The 20285-nt window shown below is 17.7% G+C and overlaps 1 protein-coding gene across 1 annotated transcript; it reads left to right on the forward strand.

Annotated features, from left to right (window-relative positions):
- Positions 1-11394: 11394 nt before the first annotated feature.
- Positions 11395-12044, forward strand: Bfra_005330 (uncharacterized protein; the record flags this gene model as incomplete). The annotated part of the gene is made up of 3 exons (XM_037335714.1): positions 11395-11469; positions 11521-11795; positions 11858-12044. The coding sequence occupies exons 1-3, from the start codon at positions 11449-11451 to the stop codon at positions 12042-12044; spliced, it is 483 nt and encodes a 160-aa protein (XP_037192809.1). The 5' UTR covers positions 11395-11448.
- Between the last annotated feature and the right edge of the window lie 8241 nt (positions 12045-20285).

Genomic DNA, 20285 nt, shown 5'->3' on the forward strand with positions numbered 1-20285 from the left:
TAATATATTCTTTTATTATTAATAATTCTTTTATAAATATATTATAAATAGAGCTTATTTTGAAATATATATTATTAGAGATCTCGATTCGATAATTATAAAGAGTATATTCAGAAAGTTCGTTTGATTTATTTTTTGAAAAAACATCTAACTATAAGTAATATACTATAGGTACTCATAAATATAATTCTTTTAATTCTATAGATTTTATATTATACAAGCAATTTTTCAATATATTATTGATTTCGTATATATAAATAACAAATATAATATTATTGTAATAACAAATATATAATTTAAAAGCTTTAATAGTAATAACTATGATATCCATAGAATAGTTTAATAAAGGATTTAACAGCTCATTTTCAGAGAATAGGTGGTTGAGAATAGAGGTTTTGGTCCTATCCGAATCTTCGGAGGGAACCAAGATTTCTTGAACTTTCTATTCTGCGATTAATTTGTTTATAAATTTGAAATTGTTTTTAATAATCCAATTATATTATATAATAAATCTAGCTTGAAATAATTAAAAAGAATTAATAAAATTAATATCAAAAAGAGTTTTATAATAATAAAAATCTACTTAATACTCAATATTATTAAATAACTCTAGTTGATTTAAGAAGCTATAAAAGATATTAAAATCACTTAAGAAATTAGATATTATAAAAAGATTAATAAGTTATATTAATATATAGTTATAAGATTATAAAACAATATCATAGAATTTCAACTATTTATTTCTTAAAATTAGATTTCTTTTTATATTAATCAATAAAAAGAATATTCTAAAAAAGATTTTATTATTTAAGTATAAAATGAAATAAATAATATAAATAATAGAGGCCTCTAGTTATTCATTATAGCCCTAGATATTTATATAGTAATTCAAAGCTTATATTAGAATACTCATATATTTGGAGATTTATTAAATAAATCAAATATTAATAAGAAAGTAGATATTAACATTAATATTTATTAATATATAATAATAGATTTGAAAACTATTAATTTATAATTAATAAAAAACAGTAAAATTGTTTTTTTTTATAAGATTTCTAAAATCAATATTTCTAGTATATTGAAATCCTTAAATAGAGATTTTTCTAAGGATTAATTTTTTCCTAATTTGTATAAATCAAAATCAAAGATTAATTCTAAATATAATTAGTTATTCATAATAGGGAAATTTTCTTCTACTTTATTAACCTTATTAATCTTCATTAAGTACTTATAATCTTTATTTCAATTAGAAATACTATATATAAAACATTTTCCTAGAATTTTAAAGAAATAAGATTTCTAATTAAATAAAATTTTAGAAATTATAGAATTCTTTCTAATAAACCTAATAAAAGCAGATTTTTCTTAACTTAATACTTTATCAAATTATAAAGAATTTGAAAATAATCTTTTTAAGTATTAAGATATCTATTTTAATATTATCAAGCTTTTTAAATAGCTAACATACATTCTCGTATCTACATTAATTAAATAAAAAACATATTTTTGAAAATCGGAGTAGCTATCTATAATAATAATAATTACATTCTTTAATAATAAAGATATCTTTGTAATTAGTTTTCTATAAAGGTTTTCTTTTAGTTGATTTGATTTTGTAATTAATTTTAAGAATTAGATATAGAATTGATAGAATATATTATTGTTTATTTTCAAAACTTGAAATTCTTTAATAACTAATTCCAATTAATTAGAAACTAAATATATACCTTTGAAGTAATTTAAAGGTTTTATAAATGTTTTGAAGTTTTTACATATTATTTTGAGCTTAAGATATCTTTAAGCTTCTTCTATAATCTATTAAAAGATAATTTTTACTTTAATACCTTTATTCAAATAATAATCAATATTATTAAGAAGTTTTCTTTTAATAAATAATCTTTATACTTTAAATATAAGATTAATTTTATTATTCAAAAATTCCAGATTTTTCATTTTAATATTTAACCTTATTCTAAAAGCAAAAAAAATTATAAAGCCGTTATATATTTTAATTAAAAAAAAATTTCTATAGAATTTTCGAAAGTATTTTTATATTATAAATAAAGTTTCAATAAATTCAATACTATAGCCTATTCAATTACTTTTGAATAATAGCGGTTTCTATTATATATTTCTTGTTCCAATAGTTATTCCAAAAGTAGTTCTTGAAATCTAATCATTACTATTATATTAACACTAAGGAAATTCAAAAGATCCTATTTCAACAAATCTAAAAAAAAAAGATTGAATTGATTAGATTCTATTTCTTCATTTCCTTTATACAACACATTTCCCATATCAATTTCCTATTCTTATTAAAGTTATTATTCTGAATTATAGCTTTTGTTATATTATTAACAAATTGATATTTAACAAAAAGATATCATTAACTAATAATAATTAAATAATATTATTTAAATAGATTATTAGTTTAATAACCCCAAAAAAATATAATTAACTAAATATTATAGTCTTCTTAAAGAATATTCTATCCTTTTCAAGAATATTAAAAATTTGTTATAATATAACAATAATAGAATCAAATTATAATAATAAAATAAATTAATTATTGTAATTAAAGAATAACAAACTACTATACAAAGAGTAAGCCTGAAGAGAGCTTTTATAGATTCTATCAAATAGAGCCAGGATAGAACCAAAATAGGACCAAGATAGGACTAAGATTAGGCGAAGTGATTTGCCCTGCCTGATGGGGTAAATGGGTGACTAATCAAGGCTTAAGGCCGAATCGTCACAGGCCTCTAATTTATATCTCTTTTTTAAAAAGAATTCATTTGGATTTTAGATGTTAAATTGAAACTTTTTATAATATATTATTCTCAAATAGATAATCAAATAAAGATTATAAATTAATATCTAGATTAATATTTATATTCTTATATCAATTATTATTAGAATAATTAATTAAAGCTTTTATATATTATAAATTATACTCAGCTTATTTTTCTATATAAAAGTTTGGGAATATTCCTTTTTAAGCTTTAGAATAAGTATGGATTTGTTACTTTTTTTGATTGGGATAGATTTCTTATTACTTTTATAATTTAAAAGAAACTTTTTTAAAAAGAAATATAAACTTTTGTATTTAGAATATATAAAATTTAGGAAATAGTTAAAGAAATTATTCTTAAATTTTAAGATAAAAAAAGAAAAAATATTGATAAATATAGATAAGTAATTAATTTCAAGATTAACAATAAAATCTTTATTATTATAAAAAACTTTATTATTAAGAGATTTAGTTGAAAGCTTAATTTATAAATAACTAATTTTTATACTATTCTTTCCAAAGAAGATTATTCTTATTGTTTTAATTTACTCAATAATATGAAAGTATATAAAGTCTTTTTTTCAAATAAACTTCGAAAAACATTTAATAATTCTATATTTGGTCAAAAAGTTGACCCCTTATTTCCAATTGTAGTCATAGTAAATACTAAATTCGAGGTCTAAGATATATTAGCCTTAAAGATTATCTAAAAAGAGATTTGTTATAAGATAAGATAAATAGATTATAATAATAACCCTGTATAATATTATTATAAAGATATAATATATACATCTTATAAAATTAGAAGTTTTTATATATAATATTTATATACTATAAATTCTCTGGAGAATTTATTAAAATAAATAAAAAACTAGGAAAACAATATTGATAACTATAATAATCTAGTAAATAGAAAATCTATAAATATAAATATAAAATAGATTTATTTAGTTAATTTATCTCAAAAAAAGTAAATTTACACATAAGCCTTTTTCTATTATTATAAGAATTTATTTGTTTTATATTTACTTTTTGTTTACATTTTTTATATTTCTTTTATTTATATTTTATTTTCATGAATTAATTTCATTTAAATTAAATTAATCCTTCAATTCAATTTGGAAGTAATAAAAAATTAGTAATATTTCAAGTTTTACACAATATCTTTAATTTTTTAATATACCCTGCCAAATAGCAAACTTAAATAATACCATCCAAATCTCCCTCACTCTCCCCCTCACAACCAATATTAAATAATAAGAAATAAGATTTATTAAACTAGCAATTATAAGCTATAATATCCACTCCACCATCTATAGATTTATTTATTTTTACTCTTACCTCCAACAAGTCTATCCATTTCACCAACATCCTCATATACATCGATTTACATCCAACCCTCCCAAAACTCCAACAAACCAAAATAATCGAATTTGACAAAATACAATCTGTAAAATTTAATATCAATTTAAATAATTTTGCTATTAAATTATAAATCTATAAAATAAAAAAGAAACTTTATAAATATTGGAATATAATAAAAAAGAACTTAAAAACTAAATATATAATTTTTATAATTATAATTATTCATAATAAATATTTATAAAAAAATATTAAACTTGTTATTAAGCAACTGAATAATTTTATAAATAAAAAAAACAAATATCTAAATTAGCTTATTTGAAATAATATTAAATAAAAAAACAATATAATTAAAATTATAGTTTTTGTTTGATTCCTTAAAATTATTTTAAATAATTTTATTACTTACTATACATTAAATATAATAATTATTAAACGATTTAAAAGAATTGAAAATTATTAATAAGATAGTATTTATTTTTTTAGATTAATTACTATTAATATTAAAAAAGCTCAAGTTCTCTTAAAAAATATTCCTCATCAAGCCTCTCTCTATCTCTTTTATAAACTCTTTTTACTACAAAAATATAATATATATATACTATTCAAAGATATTTATAACAAATAGCAAAACAATAAATCACATCAAATAACCAGTTTCTAATTCAACAAAGAAAAAGAAAGAGAAAATAAGTAATATATTTTAAAAATAATAAATAATATTCCATTCTATAATTGAATAATTTATGCAACTACAGCTAACCCCCTATAACAAATGTATAATATTTCGATTAATATTTCTAATAATAAAAATAGTAATGATAAGAAAGATGAATCATTGGCTATACCATCAAAAAAAAGAAAAGTAATAAAAAAAGTGAAAGAAAAAGTGGTAATAAAAAAGAACCTAAATCTCCAAAAACAAAAAAGTAAAAGAAGAAATAAGAATGAATTTGAAAGTAAGCTGTTTCTCAAAAAGAAAATAATATAATGATTTAATCTTAGACTAAGATTAGTTATTCATTTACTCCACCTAACAAAGCAAATCTTGTTTTGCTTTAGTTTCTTTTTAGTTCTTTCTTAATCCCCTTCTGGTTTTTTTCAGACCTATAAAAGCCTTTTATAGATTTATTTTTTATATAATAATTTGTTATTCTTTAATTATAATAATTAATTCTTTTTTACTATGCCTTAAATCTGTTGTCGTTACAATATTGAGATTAAAAGATTAAATAATAAAATCGATTATAGAAAACTAGAATTATTTAAGATTAATAAGGTAATCGAAATTATTAATTATTAATTAAAACTATTAAATATAATAAATATCCACTTAATATTTTATATATTCTTATTTAAACTAGTATTACTAGAAATACTAAATATACTATTTATGAAATTTGAATTAGTTAATTCAAATATTATATATAATATTGAAATAATATTAAATTATAAATACATTAAAAATATAATTAAATATTTAATTAAATAATTAGATTATTTATATATTAAAAATTTATAGGAATTAAAAATAAATTTTAATTACTCTAAAAAGTTGGAGGTATTTTATTAGTAATACTTGAATTTGCCTAGAAAAAAGGAGAATCTATTAAAGCTAAAAGTAAAGAATTCAAAAAAGAATTAAAAGCAAAAGAATCATTATTAGAATTAGTAATAAAAACAAATACTATTTTCTTTTCTTTTTTAATATATTCTTTCTTTAATCTTTCCTTTTTTTTCAGAGTATTAAGTTTATCTAAAATATATAGATTATAACGCAATATATTGAATTTATATTTTAATAAAATATACTTTTGTTTTTATAAACAAAGAACTTTAATTATTATTTTTTAAAAAATATTTATAGTATATTCCTCTTTTTCTTTTAATTTAGTCTTTTAATAATTCAGATTATTTCAATTATTATTAAAAGGACTATAAATATTATATTTATATTCTTAATAAATATATTTAGTATATTAAAAAGAATTTAAAGAAAATATAATATATTTATATTTTTAATGTTTATATAAAAAATAAGATGATATTTTGAGATTATAAAATTCAATAAAACAAGCTAAATATAATCTTTTTTTTGTTTATAAAAATTATTAATTATATTAAAAGAAACAAAAATATAATACTATAATATTTCGAAGTAGAGTAAGTTATTATTATATAATATTTGAAATAAGTATTAGAATAAAAAGGAAATAGTATTATAATACTATTTAGTATATTGTATTATATAATATAATTATATATAATAGAATATTAAAAAGCTTTAATATTTCAGAAGTATATTATAATTCTTAATAATCTAATATAATAGAAAGATTCTAGGGATTAGTATAGAGAATAAAGGTTTATATAAGAAATAGGATTTTATTATAATATAAAGTTTTATACTCAAAAATAATTATTAGTTTTATTATTATAATTTTAAGAATTATAATTAATTATAATCTTATTGAATTCCTATTTGAAATCTAATCTAAACTATCTTGAGAGATCTCTAAACATTTTTACATAACCCTAGAGGCAGCTCCCGTAATATATAATTCCTATAATATTGTTTTTATAGATTATAACATTAAAGCTTACCTTTATCTTATAATTCATATTATAGTACGGGTATCTTCGTAATATATACTTCTGATTTGAATTCTTTATAATAATAATTTATATAATAATTAATTCTATTTAGAAATCGAATTGAAAAGTTATAGCTAATAAATAAAAATAAATAATTATATTTAAATATATTAATATAATTAGAAATATTCTATGATTTATAATCATTTTTAAAATTCAAAATATAAATTCTATATAAAATCTAAAGAATGTATTTCAAAATTAGTAATTCTTTATTAATATAAATAAATAAACCTTAAATAACTATAAATTAAAATAACTAAAAAAAGTTTTTAAATTAAAATTCAAAAAAGTATTAAATAACTAATTTTAGCTTTTAATTATAAATAGCTTTATTACTTTTTATATAAAGAATAATATTAATTTATTTATATTATTTTATTATTATTTTTATTTACTTTGATTATTTAATATTATAATATATAAACTAATAAAATAATATTATATTTTAAAAATTAATTAATATTTTCGAATTAATATAAAATGAATCTAAAAAACTAAATAAATAGAATTTTCTCAAAATATTAAACAAAAGTATTAAATTCTTTTAATATTAAAGCTAATTAAAAAGAAATTAATATCATATTTTTTGCTTTACAAAAAGTATTTAATTTATTATTATTTAATTTCTTCTAATAGCGTTTTATTTTATAAATAAGAACTCTCAATTAAAATCTAGATTTATTTATATTTAAAAAAATTTCTTCAAATAAAATAGAAGTAAGATAAACAAATCAAGTCTTTAATATAATTTTAGTATATAGTAATTCTTTTATATTATTAATTTATTAATATATCAAGATAACTTTATTTTGGAAATAGTTTTCTAATATTCAAAAAATAATTGAAATCCGAAAAAAGAAAACTAAAGGCAAAAAAATCAAACTATAAGATTAGTTTGTTTTTAATATTAAGAAAATATTAAAAATAATATATAAAATAAAGAAAAACTGAAAAAGAAAAAGTTATAAAAATGATTATATAAATATTCAATTAAAGAATTAAAAGAAAAGATTGAAAAAGAAAAACTAAAAAATAATTCAAATAATTTAAAATTAGAATTAGAGGATTATATAGCTTATAGAATAAGATTATATATAGAATAATTGAAAAACTGTTCGAGTTCCCTATATATCCGAGTTCCTTATATGTTATATTAATATATATAATATAAATAAAATCAAATTGAAAATTGAAAATATTCAAAATATTTATATAATAATTGGTTCTATTTAAAAATCAAATTAAAAAATTATAATTAATAAATAAAAATAAATAATTGTATTTAAATATATTAATATAATTAGAAATATTCTATTATTTATATTCATTTTTAGAACTCAAAATATAAATTCTATATAAACTCTAAAGAATATGTTTTAAAATTAATAGTTTTCTATTAATATAAATAAATAGATTTCAAATAATTATAAATTAGAATAATTAAAAAAAGCTTTTAAATTAGAATTTAAAAAAGTATTAAATAATTAATCTCAATTTTTGATTATAGATAATTATTCAAATTGTATTACAAATAGTTTTATTACTTTTTATATAGAAAATAATACTAATTTATTTATATTATTTTCTTATTACTTTTATTTATTATAATTATTTAATATTATAATATATAGATCATTAAAATAATATTATATTTTAAAGATTAATTAATATTCTCAAATTAATATAAAACAAATCTAAAGAATTAAATAAATAAAACTTTTCAAAATATTAGAAAAAAAGTATTAAATTCTTTTAATATTAAAACTAACTAAAAATGAATTAATTTAATATCTTTTATTTTATAAAAAATATTTGATTTATTATTATTTAATTTTTTCTAATAAGGTTTTATTTTATAAATAAGAACTCTCAATTAACATTTAGATTTATTTATATTTAAAAGTTTATCTTCAAATAAAACAAAACTAAAATAAAAAATCAAATTTTTAATATAATTTTAATGAATGATAATTCTTTTATATTATTAATTATTAATATATTAAGAAAATAATTATATTTCTAAAATTTCAAAATATTAAAATAATTCTATTTCAAAAACAATTTTCGAATATTCAAAAAATAATTAAAATTCAAAAAAAAACTAAAGATAAAAGAATTAAATCATAAAATCAATTTGTTTTTAATATTAAAGAAATACTAAAAATAATATATAAAATAAAAGAAAAATTAAAGAAGAAAAAATTATAAGAATAATTATACAAATACTCAATTAAAGAATTAGAAAAAAAATTAAAGAAAAAGAGTTAAAGAATAATTCAAATAATTCGAAATTAGAATTAGAGGATTATATAGCTTATAGAACAAGATTATATATAGAATAATCGAAAAAGTATTCGAATTCCTTATATATTCGAGTTCCCTATATGTTACATTAATAATAATTTATAATAATATTATTATTTCATTTAATTATTTCTAGATATTTTTAAAACTTTATAATATACTTTAATACTAAATCTATTTATTTGAAATTAAAGATCTTCTTTATTATTATTTTTAATTTGTTAGAGTTTTGAAAGATTCTATAGATTTCTATTTTAAATCCCTCAAAACTATTAAAAATAGTTTTAATGAATCATATATATTCCTAATTATTATATTTGAAATAATTATAGAAATATAACTGAATCAACTTATTTGTTTTACCCCTAAGGTATAAAATAGTTTATACACTTTTAAATTCCTTTTCAATAAATTTGTCTTTATTGAATCTAAAATAAATTTTAAATTATAAAAAAAAGATATGAAATTCCTATCAATTTTCTTGATATTTATTTAATAAAACATTTTTAAATATTTTATTAATAATAATCTGCTGAAAAATATTAATTGTTTCGATGTCTTCAATATTAATTACTAAAATGTATTATTTTCTAAAAAACCTATTAAATATTATATTAATAATTAAAATTGAATTAATACTTAAAATAAAACGAGTGCTTAAAGTATTATAAAAGCTATCTTTAAGATTATATAAAAATAACTAGAAACCTATGAAATAATTTAAATTAAACTTTAAATAGAAATTTAATATAATTATAATTAATTACAATTCTTATAACTACAATAATAAAATTAATAATTATTCTTAAGCAAAAGGCTTTATATTATAATAAAACCTATTTCTTATATATAAACCTTTATTTTTTAAGATCAATCGATAAATCAATAAATTTAATAAATTAATTAGCTTTTAACTATATAACATTTATCTTATAGCTTTTAATAAAACTATTATTCATTTAATCTATATTTACTAATTAATTTATAATTATTATTCAATCTATATCTATTATAAAATAAACATTAATAAAAAATAAATATCTATCTTTTAATTATTATCTATTTATTTGATTATTATTATTTTTTGTTACCTTTTAATCTTATTATCTCTTCAATACTATTTTTACAAATTCTAATACTAAGTCCTTAAATTTATATTATAATCTATATTACAGTACGGACACCTCCGTAACACCTAGGGATATTAAGACCTGGAACCTTAATATATATCAGGAAATTAATAATAATAAATCTTAAATTCAAGAACTAATATATTACGAAGGTATTCGCACTATAATATGAATTATATTATAAATAAAGCCTCAAAAGAAATAATTTTATTTTTCTTATTTTTCTTATATTTTTAGAAATACTTTTCTTGTAATAAAAATCGTAACAATTCGTACTTTTTTTTAGAATATAATAAGAAATTTATATAAAAACTATATATTTAGGAGATTAGATTTTTATTATTATTTAATATTCTTTTTTATTAAGAAAATAACAATTGATTACTAAAATATAATTATTAAAAAAAGCTTAATTTTAATGTATTTTTAAAGTAGGTCATATACTAATATGAGCTACGTACTAATAAACTATATTAGTTAATTAATTATTAATAAATCGCGTATTGAAATTAATAAACAATATTTGAGATGAAAGGGTATAAAGCCATGATATGTACAGGGTCCTAATAAACCGCGTTATTAATAAGTTATTGTATAATCCATTACTCATCCAAGCCCCGAGTCAGCGGTAGGCGTCTAGCGCGATGGCCTCAGGCCAACAACATTCTATCCTACAGCCTTTGCTCTACACAACCTTGATGTGCTCCGCCTCACTAGTAGCACAGCAACGCTTGTTATGCTGTTCTACTCTATATATTGCATATGTGGAAAGTATACTGTCGACCTAAAATTTCTTCAGGAATCTTGTTGTGTAAAAGAGATACCGAGAAGAAGCTAACAGCACTGCTCGAGTCATTCTAGAATTATAACACCTCATTACTAGTACGCCACGTAAGAACTGTGCGAGTTGAGCTGTATGCAACAGTAAGTATCAGAAGCTAACTTATGTACCTTGTCACATCAAAATAGCTCTGCCACAAACATCAGATCATGCATTCCTACCCAAAGCTAGGCGCTGAGACATTGATCATGGATGCTCGACTCGAGTAAGGCTATTTCGACATAAATAGTTTGAAATTTCCGAAAGAAATCGCATTTCCTATCTTTTCAGATCTCAGACCTTTGAAAAAAATTCATGATAGAAAGCCAGTCTTCTGTTCCCCTCTTACTACTTGCAATAAGTATCAAGAACACTTCATCATGAATACCTCACTTGCTAGTGTATGTATTGACTGTACAAGATGGTTCCTACATACTAACCTTTCGTGTAAGATTCGCCCTTTGATGGATGGGAAATATCACTTGGTTTCTCGCAATACAGATGGACAAGCAGTTCCATACTTGAGTGTGGTTGAAGGACAAGTCATTGCAACTTTGGAGACGCGCACGGTTTGGTATTTCGCGTACCAACAAGATCGAGGAAGCTACCGAATTTGGCAAGACGGCACAGAGAATGTCCTGGATTCTACCCAAAACGCATATAGCCCTACGCTCGTCTTGAAGCATCACGGTGAAGACTGGCAGCAATGGGCCGCAAGGTTGCAGATGTAAGTGATACTGGCTTTTTCATTACCCGTCTGATATGATCTAAGCTAAAAACTGTGATAAGTGATGGCACGCGCCCAGTTAACGATCCTCGACGCTCCATGGGATTCACCTTGACTCCCCTAAATTTTCCTCAAAATGTACTTGCTACGGAGGGTTATGGCGATAAAATGTTTGTAAAGGTTTTGCCAGCCATATTCAATGGTGAGCATATTATGCCAAGACAGCTTTGGGTTGCGATACCTGTTTGATCTTGTCACAACATGGCCATGATATGATTAGAAACGTAATCTGATCTAATAATATATTAAAACTAGCTGGTCTCTATAAGCCTCCGTTTTATAATTTAAAAAAAACTAGTCTTTATTTTATCTTTCTATTTAATAACTGAATTTACTATATATATATTATATAGTATTTATTTTATCGCTTATTATTATGAAAATAACTATATTATAATATAAATCATGAATTCGTAGTAGCAAATCAAGGAAAACTATAACGTGGTTTATTAGGACCCTGTATATATTATATCCCTGTACACTTTAAAATATATCAAGATTTAGTCTTTTCTAATATTCAAAATTAAATAATCAATTATTATTTCATTATGAATCTATTTGATAACAAGGAAATATTGAAATAATTGATAGTCATTATAGGAAAAGTAGATTCAAAAATAATTATTTTCTTTAAATCTCAAGATTGAATAAAATGAATGTCAAAAGAAACGAATATAGATATTTCTCAAAATTATTTAAAATTCATATTAAATTTTCAGAATTAAATAATAATTATTTATTTAATTTCGAATATCAAGAAAGCCTAAATTTTAGTGTATTTTGAAGTATATAAAGTCATAATATATATAAGGTCCTAATAAACCACGTTACTCTATATTGATTATATAATCTTATATCTATAATATGATTTAGTAGGACTCTATACATGTAACAACCCTATATATTTTTACTTCAATTATTCACATTTTATTGAAATAAAACTACTACAATATTATGAACTAAAATTCAATTATATACAATCTAAAGATTAATTAATACTAAATCTAATTAATAAGTTTATATATTATATAAAACATTGTTATATAAAAGCTTGTATTTTTATTGAAAACCTATTATTTATATGCTTGTCACCGCAGGACACGATTACTAATCTGGCTGGACTCCAAGAGTATTAAGACCTAGGGCCTTAGTATATATTAGAAAGTTAATTATAATAAACTTTAAATCTAAGGATTACTAACTTAGTCTATAATAAGCCTAACATAATTTATTATCAAGTGGATTATATCACCAAGTGGATCACTTTCATCTCAAATATTTATATTTTAATTCAATATACATTTTATTAATTAATTATTATATAATTGAATAATAATAAAGCTCGGATACTTTTAGTTATTAAGATTATTCGAAAAAACAAAAAACAAAAAACTTAGTATTCAATGATTTGTTAAGATATATAATATATTATATATAATATTATGTTATAGAATAAATGATTTTACTCTTTATATTAAATCTTTATTAAATAATAATAATTTTTCGAAATTAGAAAAGGAAATTATTATTTAATATATAATTAATCTGAATATAAAAAGTTTTACATTTGAATATAAGAAGATAGAAAATATAGTGAATTATATTCTTGAATCAAAAGGAATAAAAAAATTAAAAAGTAATAGATATATTGATTTATAAAATGTACTAAAAAATTAAGAATATATTTTACTTATATTTATAATTTTCAAAAAGTTTTTTATAAAGATTCTAAATTTATTATAAATTGATTCTAATTTATTTTAAATATATAAGCTAAATTTAATATTCTTAATTATAATTTATAGAATTCTAATAAAATAGGCTTTATAATAGGAATTATAAATACTAGTATAATTATAACTAATTCTAAAAGATTTGATAAAAGTAAAGCTATATAATTAGGTAATCAAGAATAAATAATAATGATTATATATAACAATAATAAAAAGAATATTATATCTTTATTTTTAATAATTTAAAAATAAATATATCTTTTTAATTAATATATCAAAATCGATTTTTCTATAGATTAGATTATTAAATCTATTTCTGATAAATAAATGAATAATAAAATAGAATTAGAATAATTAAAATACTTTAATAAATATATAAGAAATCAAACTAAAAGCAAATATAGAATACTAGTATTAAATAAACATAAAAACTATGAATTAATATTATTTTAGAATTATTATAAAAAGAATAATATTAAATATATATATTTATTATTATATTCAACTTATTTAATTCAATCTTTTAATATTAAATATTTTAATTATCGTAGGTCATAGGCTAATAATATGTAATATGGAAGCTGGCTCTGATTAACGACTAAAATGGATTATATAAGCAGTGTGACACGTGATATTAAAGAATCTGTATTTTTTTTTTTTTGATCTCTCTTATTTTACATTCAAAAGGAAAAAGACCTCTTTTTATGCTTTTTCCTACTAATTTAGCTTTTCCGCTTTCGTTAATCTCTTGTAGATCTCTTCCTAATCTATTCATTCTTTCGAAATAAAGCCTCTTTTTGTTTTCTTTATTTTATAGCCGTTTTCGTATTTTATGACCGTTTTCGTATTTTATGACCGTTTTCGAATTAATGATTGTTTTCGGATTAATAATCGCTTTTGTAAGCTTATAAGCGATGTTCATATGATCTGATTATATAATAAGCTAATATTAGATTGAATACCTTTAAAAAAAATATATATATTATATTATTTTTTAATTAAAACAATAATCCCCTTTAATATATATTATTTTTTTATATATATATATAAATATATATATATTAATCTCATTAAAAATCTTCTTATTTTTAAAGAGAAAAAGAATACTAATTTTTAATATATATTTTTATTTTAATAATAATAATTATTAAAATTTTGAATTATATTAATAAATCTTAATAATTTGATTCTTTCTAATAGCTTAATTAATTTATCAGCTAATTGATTTTCTATAGAAATCTATATTAAATCTAAATATCCTTTATTTATAAGATCTCTTATATAATAATATTTAGTATTAATATACTTGCTTCTATTATAATATATAGAATTATCCAATATAGCTTTTGCCAATATATTATTTATATATAATAAGAATTTATTTTGATTAAATTGATTTAATTCCTGTAATATATATTTTAAATATATAATCTCTCTAGTAGCTAAATTTATAGTAATTAGCTTGGATTCTGCTGTATCTTATATTACAACAAATTGTAATTTAGTTTTTTAATTGATTAAACTATTAGTATATATAAATATATAGTTATTAATGGATTTAGTAAAGCTTTTATTTCCTGTATAATTTGTATTACAAAATCCTTTAATATATTTATTATTATTTTTTTTATATATAGTTTTAAACATTTTGATTTCTTTTAAATATCGAAATATTCTTTTTATAGTTATTATATAGTCTTTATTAGAATTAAATATATATCTTGTTAATTTTAATATAAAATAAATAATATCTCATTTAATTCCTAATACTAAATATAGTAATTTCCCTATTACTTTTTAAGCCCATTTTATTTTATTTAAATTAACTTTATTAGAATTTATTTTTATATCATTTTTAGTAATCATAAATATAGCTATAGAAGTATAATCTTCTAGTTTTAAATCTTTTAAATATTTATTTATATATTCTTCTTAATATAATTCAATATAATCTTTATATAAATTGATTTGAATATTTAAATAATCTTTTATTAAACCCAAATCCTTTAAATCTAAATAGTTTTTAAGATTTTTAATAAAATCTTTAATTATAATCTTATTAAAGTTTATAATAATAATATTATCAATAAATATATTTAATATTAATCCCAAATATTTATTTATAAATATATATTCGTTTGATTTTATATTAATAAAATTTAATTTATTTAATATGCTTTTTAATATAATATATTAAATTCTAATAGACTATTTTAATTCATATAAAGCTTTATTTAGCTTTAATATTATATTATTATTATAATATATTTTAGAGATTTTAATATATATATTTTTATTAATATCTTTTTATACAAAAACTAAAATTATATCTATTTTATATATATACCACCCTTTATTTATTATTAATACAAATATTAATTTCTAAGCCATTTGTTTTATCATATTAACAAAAGTATTTAAATAATCTAATCCATATAATTATTTAAATCTTTTAACTATATATCTAACTTTAAATTCAATATTATCATTAAATAAATATTTAATTTTATAAACCCATTTTGTTTTTAGAATATTTAATTTTTTTATATTATTATTATTCTTTTTAATAATAATATTCCAGGTTTTATTCTTTTCAAGAATCTTTATTTTATATTTCATAACTTTTTTCTAATATTCTTTTTGATTAGAATTTATAGCTTATAAATATGTTTCAGAAATTATTAGATTTTTATTATAAAATCTTTTTATTATTACTTTTTCATTAGTTTTTATATTGAAATATAATAATAATATATTCTTTTTATATTAATTATTATTAATATTATTTAATTTAAATTTATAATTTTGATTTTTTGATTCAATATATAATATATAAGCGAGATTATATATATCTAATTATAATTCTATTTTTTATATATATTTAGATTGCTTAATAGGGGTAGGTAAATTAGAATTAAATAATATTTCAATTATTAATCTGCTTTTATTTATATTAGAATCTTTAGAATCAATATCTTTATTTAAATCTTTATATATATTATTATATATATCTATCTCTTCTTTTTAATTATCAGTATTAAAGTTTTCTTTTAACTCTTTTAATAAATCCTTTTTAATAAGATTATTTTTAATATTATTATTATAATATAATATATCTTTTTTAATAATAAAATCACTAGAATTTATTATTTTATTTCTATTTGAAATATAAAATAATAAATTCTTTAAAGATTCAAATTCTACTAAAATTCCTTTTTCTAATTTATAATCAAATTTATTATTTCTTTTTTCTTTATATTTTAATATATATATAAGAGATTCTAGAATCCTAATATATTTTATATTAGATTCTTTATTATATAATAATTTAAAGAATGAGCTTTTTATAGTTCTATTATAATATCTATTTTTAATATAAATTATTTCTTTTAGTATATTAGGCTATAAAAATATGAATAGATTTTTATCTTTTATAAATATTAGTATTATTAAAAGATTGAGTGGAAGAGGCCTCTCTATTGACTATATTACTATGTGTATAGACATTTTAATCCCCTCTTGCTTTTCTTGGAGGGGACTAATATACCTGTCTATAATTTGTCTAATCTAGTTTGTTTAAATAACTATATTACTAATCACAGTATATAATTAATACTAATAACTTCTATTTCTTTTAATACTTTCTCATAGAAGTTATTATTTTCAATCTCCCCAATCCTTTATATCTCTATTATTTCAATCCTAATATCTTTTTGAATCTTTCAAATACTATTTTTATTAGAGATTTGGTTATCCCGTTTATTATCATATTTAATATATTGATATAACTAATTACTATCTTTTCTTTTTTAATAAAATCTTTAATAAAATAATAGTATATATCAATATACTTTAATTATTTATATAAATACAGATTCTTGATTAGAACTATTACTTTTTGATTGTTATTTAATAATTGAATAATATTTTTATATATAAATATATATTCTATTTTTTTAAGATCTTTAAGTATTTAAATTAATTATTTCTTTTACTTAATAAATATTACTATTAATATATATTCGAATTTAGTATTTAATATTACTACTAAATTCTGCTTTTTATTAGCCTACAATATCAGTTCTCTATAAAACATAATAATTCCCTTAAAAATATTTTTTTAATTATATTAATTATTTATTCAATCTATATTAATAAAGACTTTTATAATATTTACTAATAGATTATATTCCTTTATAATTTGATATTATATTCCCTTAGACCTATATTTGAGTTTCTAAATAATTATAATCCTTAGATATTATATTAAATTCTTTACTCCTATTTTATAGTATTTCACTAGTTTTGCTATATATTGTAATAATTAGTCTAATATAAAGAAAATATTTAGTTTTATATATACTATTGGGTGAATAAGACTATCTATAATTTATTGATATTTGATAATATCAATTAGTTTATTATTTTTGTAATAGATTATAAATATAAATAATTAGTAATAAATATCTTCTTAATATAATATTAAGTATATGAGATTCTGAATTTGATAAATATAACTTCTAGATACTCTTTTTAATTTAATATAAATAATCTATTTACTTAATCTTTTATAACCCTAATACTTAGAATCTTATTAATCTCCTTTAAATTCTTGATATTGAAATATAAAAAGAATATTATAAAGAATTAATTAAATTGATCTTTTGAGATTAAAAAGGTAATTATATTATTAATATAAATTAATAGATTGAGTTATTGAATAATATATATATATAAATATAGATCAGCAAGATTTTAAATAAAACCCTAATTAATCAATTCGAACTTTAAAAGTTAACTCTAATTTTATCCAATTTATTTAAAACTATATAAACTCTATAATATATATAAAACATATCCATTTAATATATTAATTTCTTAAAGTGATATAAGATATATCTCTTTTTTGAAATGGGATTCTATAAAAGCATTCTTTATATCGAAATACTAGTATTTGAAGTTTTTTTTTGTAGTGATTACTAAGAATAAGCAAAGTATATCAAATTATATTATAAAAGCAAATATTTTATTATAATCTTTTCTAAATACTTAACTAAAACCTTTTATTATTAATTGTACTTTAAATCTCTCAACTTTATTATTCTTTATTTTTATTATAAATATTTATTTAATTAAAACAAGATTTCCTTCTTTCAACAAAATATATTCTTTTCAAATATTATTTGTAATCAATAAGCTAATTTCCTTTTTAATAGTTTGCTTTCATTTTTCCCTATATTTAAAGTCTAAGATTGTCTAATTATATATAATAGAAATAGGGATATCTAGAATCTGTTTTGTAGAAAAAATTGTATTCTTGTTTATTGAACTTTTTAAAATCAATTAAAGATTTTTGAATAATTTTGTTTTAATATTCAAATCGATTTTTAATATAAAAGGTATAGAGATTATAGTATATTTAATAGTATTTTTATTTAGATTTACTAAAAGTATTACTATTATTATTTTTATTAGTTTTTGAATATATTTATTTAATTTATTATTGTTTTATTTATATTTTCAAAAAAAGTATTTTTCAAGGGGATCTATATTTATATATATAATTAAAGTCTTAATTAAAGATTTATTAATTATAAATATTATATTTAATATCTTTATTTCTTTTATTCCTAAAAATAAAATTGATTTTATAAAAGAATTAATTTTGATAATATTTCTTTTACTATTTTTATTGAATTATTAAATATTATTAACTTTAGATATACTAGAAATTACAACTTTTGAGTATTCAAAAATAATAGTATTTTATAATAGCTCAAATAGGGATTTTTGTATTTCTTATATCTTATAAAATCTATCTTTCGGTTTCCTATTAAAAATGATATTCTCTATATCTTAAAGTTTTAATATAAAGTTTCTTATTTTCAGATTTAGGTTTTTTCCTTTTTTAGATTTATTTATAATCACTTAATTTGTTTATATAATATAACCTAACTTTAACAAATATATTCTAATATACCTATTAATTATATATAAATATCTTATAAAAATGTCTACTTAGACTATATCTTATAATTTGTTGTATTATTAATCCTTTAGGATTATCTTTAGATTAATATATATATAATACTTACTTCCCTATATTCTATAATAACTAATATCCGGAATTGATTTTATAAACACTTTGATAGAGCTAATAATGCTATTATTAATAATTGATTTAGTATTTGTTTTATTTCTATAGTATACATTATATTTAATAATTTTGTTCTAGAATTCTAATAATAATTCAGTTTCTTTTAGTATAACTCTTATATCAACTTCAATAATACTAATATTTCTCTTAATAATTCTATTCTAATAAAATAATATTATAATAATTAGTTTTAATTAGATCTCAAAATTTCATTTTTTAATAGCTTGAATTAGCTTTAATACATTATTAATTCGAATAACTAATATCTTATTGTTTATACTCAATTCTAATTCAGTTTTCTGTTTCTTTAATCTCAATATAGTTTCGTTTTTCGTTTTTAGAATCAAAATCTAGTTTATTTTTATTCAATTATTTATAATCAATAGAAAATAGTAGTTTTTTTATAAAGACTTTAGAAATAAACTAATAATATCAAAATAAATAAATTCTAATCTTTTCGTTTTGTAAAAACTAAGTTATTTTGGAATTAGATTTTTTATTTTAGTAAGTATACAAATTTTGTATATAGAAATCTTGAAT

Source organism: Botrytis fragariae (assembly GCF_013461495.1).
Source record: "Botrytis fragariae strain BVB16 chromosome Unknown tig00000054, whole genome shotgun sequence".
NCBI classification, from domain to species: domain Eukaryota; kingdom Fungi; phylum Ascomycota; class Leotiomycetes; order Helotiales; family Sclerotiniaceae; genus Botrytis; species Botrytis fragariae.